The 13065-nt window shown below is 39.5% G+C and overlaps 1 protein-coding gene across 6 annotated transcripts in view; it reads left to right on the plus strand.

The window, feature by feature from the left end:
- LOC113045621 (zinc finger FYVE domain-containing protein 9-like) overlaps positions 1-13065 on the plus strand; it is a 29184-nt gene that overhangs the window by 14905 nt on the left and 1214 nt on the right. The window contains exons 5-19 of one of the 6 annotated variants that reach the window (XR_003276012.1): positions 967-1066; positions 1256-1432; positions 3178-3341; positions 3504-3633; positions 3855-3977; positions 4738-4893; positions 6429-6653; positions 7164-7246; positions 7345-7449; positions 7825-8038; positions 8169-8249; positions 8466-8628; positions 9411-9516; positions 9767-9943; positions 10678-11546. Coding sequence is in view for 5 of the 6 variants with exons in the window: in XM_026206094.1 (XP_026061879.1) it covers positions 967-1066; positions 1256-1432; positions 3178-3341; positions 3504-3633; positions 3855-3977; positions 4738-4893; positions 6429-6653; positions 7164-7246; positions 7345-7449; positions 7825-8038; positions 8169-8249; positions 8466-8628; positions 9411-9516; positions 9767-9943; positions 10678-10839 (2166 nt within the window). In the remaining variant the exon portion in view is untranslated. Of the gene's footprint in view, positions 1-966; positions 1067-1255; positions 1433-3177; positions 3342-3503; positions 3634-3854; positions 3978-4737; positions 4894-6428; positions 6654-7163; positions 7247-7344; positions 7450-7824; positions 8039-8168; positions 8250-8465; positions 8629-9410; positions 9517-9766; positions 9944-10677; positions 11547-13065 lie in introns of those variants that run through there. The other 5 variants (XM_026206094.1, XM_026206095.1, XM_026206097.1 and 2 more) reach the window with 5 other exon arrangements.

Here is a 13065-nt window from a genome sequence, read left to right on the forward strand (position 1 = left end):
TGTGCTGTTTTTCAAATCAAGTTTAAACAAATCCCTTATCCAAGTTTTTAGCTAAATGGCAGTCATTGTTTGTGGCAAGGTACATTATTTCTTAATTTGCAAAAAATTTTGAGGAGTGATGTGATTATTACTTTTCCAAGCAATCAGGCTTAAGATAAGATTTGGATCTTTTGACTTGGCCAAGTAACAACCAAAACTACTCTATCAACATGCTTGAAAACCACCAAACTGGCAACAGTCCACAACACTCTTGCCATTTGGCAGTGCATAGGTAAGCACCACTTGTGCTTTCTTTAGGACTTAAAAATCAGTTTGAAATTGGCTTCTGGGAATTTGGAAGCTCAAGAGTAATTCAAGTTTGTCCAATCATCCGCAGACCAGTCTGTACTTTGTACTTTCTCAATTTATGTTGTAAATACTTTGCATTACACTTGATTCGTTTTATTCTTAATTAGTAAATGTAAAAGACCCTTGACAGAAGAAGGCCAAATTTCAGGAGGAGAAGTCGGATGTGACATCCTTGACCAAAATCAAGCTGCTTTGAATCAGCTAGTGGGACGCTGACTTAGAATAAGAGTGCAAAATTTCAAGGAAGTAAGGGTAATTGTCAAGCAGCTCCAAATCTGTGAAACTGTCAAAATCCTTCAGGGAGAAATGGTTGTCGATGCAGCACTTAAAATAACTGCAAGACTGCTGGAATAATGCCTTAATTTCCCTTGGTGATAAACTGCTGCATTGTTGATAACATTTTCACAGATATGGGCTGGAAAGAAGAGTGAAAATAAAAATGTAGCTGTGGTGCAAAATGGTATAATCAGATAGAAGTGTGATTGTTCTAGCCCACTTCTGATGTGATTCATGTAATTTCTTTCCATTGTTTTGTTATTATGTATCATTTGTTATAATGTCTCATTTTCTGGTGTTTCTATTAAAGCAAACATTTGTTTGTGGTGTGTGTTTGGTCAGGTGTTCTGTGCTGCTTGTTGTAGTCTGAAAAGCAGGCTGATGTACATGGACAGGAAAGAAGCGAGGGTTTGTGTTACCTGCCATCGTGCACTTATGAATGGTGAGTGATATGAAACTCATAGGATAATAGTTTAAAATTTTCCTCTATAGACTGGGAGTTTTTGTACCTCAGAATTTCCCAGATTGAATCACTTCACAGTAGTGTTGGTTAAATGTCTTTTTTATACAGAAAGTAACCAGTCAAGACTTGAAATTAGTTGTACTATGAACTCTGCGTCTTTCTTATTAGTGCAAACATGGGAGAACATGGGAGGAGGTTGCAACCAGAGCCCAAATCCCAACAACCCAGCTGAGTACTGCTCCACTATTCCCCCTCTGCAACAAGCCCAGGCATCAGGAGCACTCAGCTCCCCACCCCCAACCGTAATGGTGCCCGTTGGTGTCCTGAAACAGCCAGGATCTGAAGGTAAAGTCTGTAGGATATTGCCAAAAGCGTTAATTTCTGGATTGTGGATTTCGATTCGTTTTAGGGCACTTAACCTTAAAATTTATTATAAGTTTGTTTAGAATGAGCTTCACTTACCCTTGCCTAATCATGCACTAACTTCTAACTGTTATCATTCCCTAAACTCATAATTTGCTCAGAAATGAGTTCAGAAATATCTCAACATCTCTTTTTGTTTGTACATTAATGCATGATGTCAGAGCAGCTAGTTGACCATTTTTTTGGTTTGTTCTTACATTTACATTTAGTCATGTAGCAGATGCTTTTATCCAAAGTGACTTACAAATGATGACAATGGAAGCAATCAAAAAGGAAATTATATGCAAGTGCTATAACAAGTCTCAGTCTCAAACAATCTGTTAGCTTAATGCACTACATGTAGCAAGTTTTTTTTTTTATTCTATAATAAATAAAAAGAAAACAGAGAATACAAAAAGATGAGAGAATCTAGTGTTAAAGAATAGAATTAGAATAGAGAGTGCTAGAGTTAGGGGGCATTCACATATCGCGTCGTTTTGCACGCTCAAGTTCGTTATTTGGAATAACGCGCTCATTTTTTCCAGGCGCATCCACAATGCATCGAGATAAAAACAATTAAACTTTTTAGAATGCCGCAAGAGCACCGCAGGCCATGTGACAAGAACCAACCAATCAGCTTTCATCCTTTTCCGTAAAAACATTGAAAGATAAGCCAAGATGAAGAAACAGCTGATCATAGCTGTATATGGATAGACATTTTTTTGTTGTTTAGTAGTAGAGCTACTCCAAGTGATTTTCAGTGCTGCAAATCCATTTATCCTTTGCTGAAATTTCTGCATCTTTATCGAGCGCAGGTGATGGTTGCTTAACAATGGCAGCGGCCTCCGGAGCGCAAGCGCCCGAAGGGTTTGGGGAAAAAAGCAGAAAGTGGCGCGCCTAGTGTTTTCCATGCGTTTTAGGCGTGACATGAACAGCACCTTAGAGGGTCAAATAAAGATGGAAGAGATGGGTTTTAAACGATTCTTGAAGATGGCTAAGTACTCAGCTGCTCGGATTGAGTTGGGCAGGTCATTCCACCAGGAGGGAACATTTAATTTAAAAGTCTGTGAAAGTGATTTTGTGCCTCTTTGGGGTGGCACAATAAAGCGACGTTCACTTGCTTCTTGAGGGCACATAAATCTGAAGTAATAAATTTAGGTAAAGGGGTGTAGAGCCAGTGCTGGTTTTGTAGACAAACATTAATGCCTTGAATCTTATGCGAGCAGCTGTTGGTAGCCAGTGCTAATTGATAAACAGAGGTGTGACATGCATTCTTTTTCGGCTCATTCAAATTTTATCTTGCTACTGCATTCTGGATTAATTGCAAAGGTTTGATAGAAGTGTCTGGAAGTCCTTCCAAGAGAGCATTGCAGTAGTCCATTTAATAGACAGAGCCGTAGATGAATCGCCTTCGATAATGAACGCAATATTGCTTAGCTTGTCAGTGATCTACGGCTCTGTCTATTAAATGCCACTCCATTTTAAAGCAGGTAATGGCGATTTACCGCTAATCAGGGAACTGGCTTTACTGACGAAATGCACGTGACCATTGCATGCGATAAACCGCCCATCCCTACACGTCCCTTAACTCTACACTGAATTTGAACACTGCATTTCTTGCTGTTTATCATTTAAAGTCCAGAATTAGCTTTTCATAAGCCTCATTGTGTGTGTGTGTGTACTTCCAGGCTCTGTTCCTCGAGAGCAAAGAAGGGTTTGGTTTGCTGACGGCATTTTACCCAATGGAGAAGCTACAGACTCTTCTAAAGGGCCGGTGGCAAACCCCAACCCCACACAGCCTGTGGCAGTGTCCCAGTACTCAAACAAATCCTCAGGAGCCAATGCTTCTGAGGTGACAGTTTGCTTTATCACATTCAGTAAACTCAGTAAACTATTTTTGAATCATCTATAATATGGAGTTTTACAAGCATAAGCTTGTTTCTGAACGTGATTGTTGTTCTGAGACGGTCGTGTTATGTTGCGGTATAAGTTTCTGTCTCCTCCCCTGCCATAGGCGGCCCTTGCCACTGGAGCCGTGACGGTCAGCCCTGTGGGCAGCTCTCTCAGTCTGATCCCAGAGGACGGACTTCCTCCCATCCTCATCTCCACAGGCGTCAAAGGAGGTACGGGAGGCCACATCACAGGTGCTTGCCCATCCTCACCATTCAGCTGCCTCCACTCCTCTAAATATGAGGATCTGTGATTGTTTGTGCATGTCTGTGTACATGTTTCTGCTTATTTCTTCACCACTCATGCTAAGGGAGGTCTTTCATTGGGTCGGTTCCTCATCTGGGTTGTATCAGGAAAGATTCATAGATCAATTCGTCGATAGTTACTGTACGGATACTGTGTGTCTTGTCCGCAGACTATGGTGTGGAGGAAAGACCTTCAGAGATTGTGCTGATGCAGCAGCTTGAGGAGGGCGGCCCTGATCCCCTGGTGTTTGTCCTCAACGCCAACCTGCTGGCCATGGTCAAACTGGTCAATTGTGAGTAAGCCACTCCTTGCTAAGATGTTCTCTAGGGTTTAATGTGCTCATGGTCTGACTTTGTGAAACATTTGTTCATGGGTGGTTCGGTGGGCATGTTTGGCCCTTAAGATAGGGCTTATAAAGTCAAATAAATTATCTTAAACTATTTTAAAATTCTTACTTTTTAATTTAATTTCCTATAACAATCTTCACTTTAAAAAAAAATCTTTTTCTTTTTTTTTTTTTAGTTTTTGGAATAAAAAAAAGCTACATTTTGCAAAGGTGAATAATCACAGATGTCTATAAATATTTGTCATTCTTTACATAATTTGACAAATTTAACGCTTGATTACAATAAAATACAAATTAAAATTTACACACACATTTCATCATTTACACAAACAAACATAAAAACTTTACTAGGGCAAAGTATTTTAATATAGTAGAAACAGTGCTACAGATTTGGGACGGAAAAGTCTCAAAAAGACTGCATTTATTCTCGACCAATACAGTATACAGTACAGTAGAAATAGTTATTTTAAATTGCCATATTATTTCACAGTATTATTACAATTTAAACTAACTAATTTTAAAATGAAATTTATAATATTGAATGTAATGCATTTATTGCAACATTAAGTTGAATTAAACTGTTAGCTGTTTGTTTTGGCTATTGTCATTCTTTTGTGATTCTTTTCAAGATTTCCTTCACTATGCCAAGGAATGTCCTACGATTCCCACGAGTCCTAACATTCTTTTGTGTCATCTATGTGTAAAGATGTAAATAGGAAGTGCTGGTATATGACAACAAAGGGTATGCATGCCGTGGGCCAGGCAGAGGTTGTAGTGCTTCTACAGTGCCTTCCTGACGAGAAAACCATTCCCACGGACGTCTTCAGCCACTTCGTCCAGCTGTACCAGGAGGCTCTCACAGGTAAACTGATACGCTTCCACCAGGAGGCCCGTTCTGGTAAACTGATCCAGACTAAATGAGAGCGAGGCCTACATAGATAAAATTAGACCATTCTGCCAGGAGGCTATTAAAGGTAAAAGGAGTCTGCCGGCCCTGGTAGCATTAAGGATCCACTTCAGCAGAAATTGTTTTCCAGACACAATCCTCCTCTTGTCAGCCAGTCCAAGTTCAGGTCAGTGGGTTCAGCCACAGAACAGTTCCCATGTCCTCTTACTCTGACAGCATTCCCTGTGAGCCTAATGTAGGCTGTGTGGAGGCCAATTCAGTTGTGTTCAGTAAAACAATGTTATTAGTCTAGCCAGGTTAAATGGCCATCAGGTACGTAGTGAACAGAAGAACTGAAGAACTTTTTTCTATTCGGTTGAAACATGAGCTGTAGTCATTTTTAATACTATAATCCAAAGCTCTTTCAACAGTCAACAACCTAAATCAAATCTGACTTGATAAAGCAGTGGTCACATTTAGCTCTGGTTCAGTAGGAATCCACACAAATTGGAACTTCAAGATTTCTAAATGTATTCTTTTCATTGGATGCAGTTTAGTCACTTTTCCACTCAAGAAATTCCCCAGATGTTCTTTAACAGATGTTTACGTTCTATATGGGCAGCAACTCTTCACCAAATGCTAGTACTAGACTGGCAAAATAGTCTAGCAAAATGTTGCAAAGCTGACTAAAATATACACTAACAACCATAAAAATCCCAAAGAAATATTGAAATGACTCATTTGTAATTGACTGCAGCAACTCTACTTGTGAATAAAATATAGACAAAATGAACATGTAAGTCTGTCGAACATCTTGGATGTTTTTTATTGTAGCTTTTAATTGAGATTGTTTTATACTGATACAGATGATATGTCTTATAAGTGATATACAAAGTACATTTTTAATACAATTTTCTTGCTGCTTTTTTATGCAATAATAACTAAATGCCCATTAGACTACAACAGTTCAGAACATATGCAATTTATTATTAACAACAACATTATTATCATTTATGGTAGTGCTGTCAAATGATTAATCGCAAATTAATCACATCCAAAATAAAAGTTTTAATTTACATAATAGGTTTGTTTATGTACTGTGTATATGTAGTATGTATATATAAAGACACATACAGCATGTATTTTGAAAATATTGACATATTTATATTAATATAAATTAAATTTATATATTAAATATATTTATATATGATATAACATTTTTCCTAAATATATACATGCATGTGTGTGTGTGTGTGTGTGTGTGTGTGTGTGTGTGTGTGTGTGTGTGTGTTTATATGTACATAATACTTATACGCACATATATTATGTAAACAAAAGCTTTTATTTTGGATGCGATTAATCGTTTGACAGCACTAATTTATGGCATTTTTATTTAAATATTTATATTATATATTTAAAGTTGTTTAGCCATCTTTTTAAGATTCAATTTTAAGAATGAACTTAAGCACAGTGGTAGAGATTGATCTAATCCCACACTTCCTTCTGTGCAGGAAATGTGTTAAGTCACTTGGGCCACTCCTTCTTCACTCAGAGCTTCCTGGGCAGCAAGGAACACGGCGGCTTCCTCTACATCAGCCCCACCTTCCAGACCCTGCAGGACCTGCCTTTGCCTAACCCACCCTACCTCTTTGGCATCCTTGTGCAGAAGTGGGAGACCCCTTGGGCCAAGGTCTTTCCCATCCGACTCATGCTCCGCCTAGGGGCAGAATACCGATGTGAGTTTGTGGTTTATTGTTGACTTTGAGGCCTTTCTAATGGTTTAGCTGCCAGACATTGAAAGATCTTGATATCTACATTTAACCTCTTCACATGGTGAGGTGTGCATTTACAGAAAATGGAGAATGCAAGGCCTCTTTTGATGTCTGTGGAAGAGCTTCTTAAGAAACTAGAATGCAGAAAATATCATTCTTCTCACACCGAGAATTTCTCTGCACTAATTCGTAAGCATGGCCTCCTGTGGAGATGGAATATATTAACAATGTATTTCCCGCTGAGCTTCTCAACTCGTGACTCCTCAGCCATGACATGCGAGTGCGCTCATTTACACAAAGACGTACATTCTAGTCTCCATGTTATTGTGGGTACATTACATTACAGTAATTGCATTATTCTATAATGGGGCCTTTGAGTTAGCTGGTGTGTGAAGGAGCTAATTGTGAGCTGCTGATTTGAATAGCATGACTTGTTTTGGTGGCTTAGCGTGTTCTTTTGCACTTGTGTTGCAGTCTACCCCTGCCCACTATTTAGCGTTCGCTTCAGAAAACCCCTCTTTGGAGAGACTGGTCATACCATTATGAACTTATTGGCAGTGAGTGTTCTGATTTCACTGCTTCTTCTGCATTTAGTACATGCCTTGACCCATGTCAAGTCATTAATGGGCATCTAACTTTTCTCACATGTCTACAGGATTTCCGTAACTACCAGTACACCTTGCCGGTGGTGAAGGGGCTGTTGGTGAACATGGAAGAGAGGAAGACGTGCATCAAGATACCGAGCAACCGTTACAATGAGGTGAATGAAACTAGCACATGCCACAGAGAAGCTAGTGGAAGTTCTGTAGCATTAGTGGCAACACATTTAAACTGGAATGCAGGCGAAGTGGATTTGAGATTTATATGGAGCAGCGAGCATGGCAGATTGATGCCAAAGGTCCCATGGAACAAGTGACGCATTGACAACAGCTTGTTGAAGACTTTTCATATTTAGCTTGTTTAAAAAGCATTTGACAGCAGAGCTTGTAGTGGCAGACATTGGACATAGAAGGGATTATTTAAAGCCTTGTGTCTTTAGAAGCTGTCATTCACTCATCGTCGACTTATAAACCCTTAAAAACATAATTAAGATTTGGGATTATGCATAACTTTGGAAAGCTTTCTCCTTTCTCAGCTCACGAAGGCTATGAATAAGTCAAACGAGCATGTGCTGGCAATGGGAGCGTGCTTCAACGAACGGGCGGATTCCCATCTTGTATGTGTTCAGAACGACGATGGAAACTACCAGACGCAGGCCATCAGTATTCATCACCAGCCTCGCAAAGGTGCACCACGGACACTTGAATTTGCAAATGAAACCTTAAAGCCGTACCCACAGATTTCACGCAGTGTGTACACTATTGATCAGACATTTTAAACATTTATAAGAAACGTTTCTTGAGCAGCAGATCAGCATATTGGAATGATTTCTAAAGGATGCGTGCGCGCGCATATTATTTCCTTTTATCCCTCTTTTAGTGACTGGGGCCTCCTTCTTTGTGTTCAGCGGAGCTTTAAAGTCTTCATCGGGCTACTTGGCTAAGACCAGCATTGTGGAAGGTACAGCAGAAGACATTTGCAGCCTCTTTCTCTATATGTAGGAGATCTGGTCCCTCTGGAACAATGACTCAACTGAACACGATCTCCCCGTTAATGTTTTTGACCAAAGCCACAGTGGGGCAGAATTGTACTTTTTGTACAAAGTTCTTATTTCCTCTTACAAGTGTAAAATATTATGCAGATTTGTGTAGTTACGCTTGAATGCTTATGCCTCAGATGGCGTGATGGTGCAGATTACAGCTGAAACGATGGAGGCCTTACGGCAAGCCCTGAGAGAGATGAAAGATTTCAGGATTGCCTGCGGGAAAGCTGATCAGGAGGAGAACCAGGAGCACGTCCAAATCCAGTGGGTTGATGATGACCACAATGTCAACAAGGGGTACGTAGACAGCTAAAACTGACTTTTGCAGGACACCAATACCTAAAATGTCATTTAAGAGCATTCGCATTAAATAATGATCCAGGCTGGATTAATAGAGTATGCTGCTTAATGATATTATTCTGTATACAAACTAAAATATTTTTTTTTAAATACCCAAAATGTAATTGTATACCTTACTGTTATTTAAATTTTTGAATGCTGTAAATCTTTGGCTCGGTCATGATTCTCTGTTATGACTGATGAACCATTTGTTGGTTAATAAGACGTTATCCTAACACTGACATGGATAGGCTACAATGCTTACAATTTCATGTTTTCCTTTGTCTTTGGAGTGTTACAAGCTGTCCGTGCATATATTAGTTGCATAAAGTCATAAAGATTAAAGTCACAAACCCAAAGAGATATTCTTTCTAAAAGTTAAGACTTGTCTACTTCACTGTGTGGGAAGATTTGCATAACTTCCGATATGTGTACGCGAAAAGAAGCATAACTTTTATTCTCACTGTAGTATTGTTGTCGCCATGGAAACTGATATTCCAAATATGGTAAGGGGCCTTATATTTCCATCTCGCACCAATAACAGAGCACTGGAAAGCTGGCCAATCAAAGCACACCGCACTTTTTAGAATGATGAGTATTGTACAGAAAGGCGGGAGTATTGTACCGTATGTGGAAAATTATTATGTCTTTTTTTTTTAACCTTGTGCAGACTTCTAGCTGGTGATCTGTCATAACAAGCATCACTCTTTTTATAATTAATGCACTTTTCTTATTTTCAGTGTGATCAGCCCCATTGATGGAAAATCCATGGAGTCAGTCACAAGTGTTAAGATCTTCCATGGCTCGGAGCATAAAGCCAATGGGAAAGTCATCCGTTGGACAGAGGTATTTAACATTGGTTCATTATTCATCTTCATTTAACGTTGCAAACTCTACTGAAATGGCATTTAAATCTGCGTGACTTTCTTTCTTCTGTGGAACACAAAAGAAGATATTTAGAAAAATGGCTTGGTGCATTTGTTTTGGTCCATACAATGAAATTCAGTGGAACCCAGTGTTGTTTTGGACTAATACAATATGAACAAAAGCACATTTTTTTGTCTCAAATGATATTAAATGTTGTGTTGTTTCTTAGGTGTTCTTCCTGCGGAGTGAGGACCAGACCAATGGTCTGAGCGATCCTGCGGACCACAGCCGACTCACTGAGAATGTGGCCAGGGCTTTCTGCATGGCCCTGTGCCCTCACCTCAAACTTCTCAAAGAGGACGGCATGGCCAAACTGGGCCTGCGGGTCACGTTGGGCTCAGATCAGGTGACAATGATGAGCCCCATTTAAATGTTGTTTTAGCTGGAGTAGTCATCTTTCCTTGGTTCACCCAAAAATGTAAATGGGCTGAAAATGAACTCCTCGTCAAGTCACCTTTGTTTTAAACAGTGCTTTTAATGATATAGATTATAACAAAGCAACTGAACAGCATTAAATAGTCAGGCCATCAAAGATGTAGATGAGTTTTTTTCCTTCTCCAGAACAGATTTTGAGAAATTGAACATTGTCACCTGCTCACCAATGGATCCTTTGTGGTGAATGGGTGCCGTCAGAATGAGAGCCCTAACAGCTGATAAAAACATCACAATAATCCTGTGAATTGTGAAATGGAAAGCTACGTGTTTGTAATAAGTTTATTATGAAGACATTTATAACTTCAAACAATTATTTCTGGCTAAATTCCTCTATCCATAATACTTGTCTGAATCAGTACAAATAATAAGCACTGTTTACTAATGAAAGCCCTCTACAAATGTACTAAAGAAATATGTCGGTGGATTTTGATGCGAGAGGACAATTTTTAGCAAATTTTCATTATTGGGTGAATCCGAATCCTACTGACTTTAAAGAGCTTGAGCATTTAAAGCGACTGCATCCAAACTGCAGCACATGCTTATAATAAACAATGTTATCTGGCTTTGATGTGGATGCTGATGTAGTAGTTATCATTCTAAATATGAATGGAGCTAAAATGTCTAAAACTCTGAAATGTGTTCCAGGTGGGCTACCTAGCAGGCAGTAACGGTCAGCCGCTGCTCCCCCAGTACCTGAGTGATCTAGACAGCGCCCTCATCCCAGTGATCCACAGCGGGGCCTGCCAGCTAAGTGAAGGGCCTGTGGTGATGGAGCTCATCTTCTACATCCTGGAGATCATCTCCTAAAACGAGGGAATCCGTCCAGTCTCAGACTCATGCCTCCCTCTTCGCTCTCTTTCTCTCATTTGCTATTCAAAGAGCCTGAAAGCTGTGCAGGAACAAGTCCTCCATACCACCTATGCACCATCTCCACTGGGACGCCCTCTGCCCAGCCTCGCTGAACGTGGTGCTCTCTTTCGTTTCTTCTCACCTCTCAACTCCACTGTGGAAACCATAGGCCCTGTTGAGTCAAAAGGGGTGGCGACCCTGAATTCGATCTCTACAGAACCGTTGTAGCAACACTAAGCTCCTCAAACACAAGAGGGCGCTCTACACGCTCAGTCCTAATGGAGACGACCGACAGAAGGGAAGGTGTGCACCATGAAATGGTTTCAGGTCACAGTGCATGGGCCTCAATAAGAAACGAAGAATGAGTTTCAGTCTCGCCTCTAAGCTTTATGAATCACCAGATGCTTTATTTCATGAATATGGACCTTATTTTGTTTAAAACTGCTCCAAAGCTAAAATGATGTAGCTTCCTCATTTAAGGGCTGCTTTGCATGCTAGCGGAAAGATTGTGGAACAGTATTAGGAATGTTGACGATTGAGTTACTGTCAAGTAATGTCAAGAACGGACCTCTGTAATAGACTTTATTATTACAAGACAATAAGAACCAATGATAATTTCAAGCGGCCTTCAGGAATTCAACTAGAACTTCAAGATCCACATAATGGTAGGTTTTGACATCACCGAAGGTCTCAGTCCAAGAAAGCTTTTATAGTGGATTGGTTTGGAACAGGATAGAGGAAGAAATGTTACTGTTTGTTACTGTTGGCCACTGCATTTAGCATCCCATCCCCGTCCCATATCCCTTCTCAACTTTTTAGTGGTCCATGTTTGTATAATGTTCTGCCAGTGTTTTGAACATGGTATCATATAAAGGATTGTGTAAGGAATAGCAATGAAGTGAACGGGATATTAAGCCATCAGTAGGAAATAAAGAAGAATGGATTTACTAAAACGTTAATTTAAAGATGAATGTTATATTCACAGATGAGGAAAGGTTGGACTTTGGTATGTGGTTCCAAAAGCCCTTAATTCAGCTATCAGTGTAGGGTTCTTAATGCCATGAGTTTCTCATAGTGTTAAAGGGATAGTTCACACAAAAATGAATATACTGTCATTAATCATTCACCCTCATGTTGTTCCAAACCTGTAAGACCTTCGTTCATCTTCAGAACACAAGTGAAGATATTTCTGATGAATTCCGAGAGCTCTTTACACGATCAAGGCTCAGAAGCGTAGCAGGGAGATTGTTTAAATAATCCATGTGACATCAGTTGATCAACCGTAATTAACAACACTACACGAATGCTTTCTGTGCAACTTTAGCGAATAACGACTTTATTCAACAATTCTTCTCCTCCGAGTCACCCTATAGCGCCATTTTGGAGAGTATCACGTACGTAAACAACGTATGCAACATATCCAAGAAACTTACTTTTCAAAATGGCACTATAGGATGAGTTGTCGGAGACTAATTGAATGATGTCATTATTTTTGTTTTGTTTTTTGCGCTCAAAAGGTATTCTCGTAGCTTCGTAAAATTACGGTTGAACCACTGATGGATTTTTTTACCGATGTCCTTGCTACGCTTCTGAGCCTTGATCATGTAAGGATCCTTGCTGTCAATGGGAGGGTCAGAGAACTCATTAAAAATATCTAAATTTGTGTTCTGAAGATGAACTGAGGTCTTAAGTGTTTGGAACAACACAAGGGTAAGTAATTAATGACAGAATATTCATTTTTGAGTGCACTATCCCTTTAAGGTGCATTACATTAGCTAAGTTAATATTCGGTTGTCATTAGTATTTAATGTGTGAAGCATAGCTCACATAGAAAGCACTTTGAAAGCAAGCAACTTTATGCTGGTCAACACAGGTTCTGCTGTGAAATATGCCGTCGCACAAAATTCATGATTGCGTGGATTCCTAATGAAATTACTGGATTTTGCCTGTGAACATTTGCTAAAGAACTCTAAATGCCACTATACCTTTACATGCTTTATGTCCTTTTATAGGAATAATATGCTTAAGCAGGGCTTCAGACTGCTTCTGGAATAGTTGCAAATGTGACAAAATTATTGATAATATTATCAGGAAAGTGTTTTTGCGTGTAAGCTAATGGTTTTATATAAAGCCCTTTAATGTACATGGAGAAGGGGACAAATTAGAAAGATTAGATTTAATCAG

Source organism: Carassius auratus, chromosome 27, assembly GCF_003368295.1.
Source record: "Carassius auratus strain Wakin chromosome 27, ASM336829v1, whole genome shotgun sequence".
NCBI lineage: Eukaryota > Metazoa > Chordata > Actinopteri > Cypriniformes > Cyprinidae > Carassius > Carassius auratus.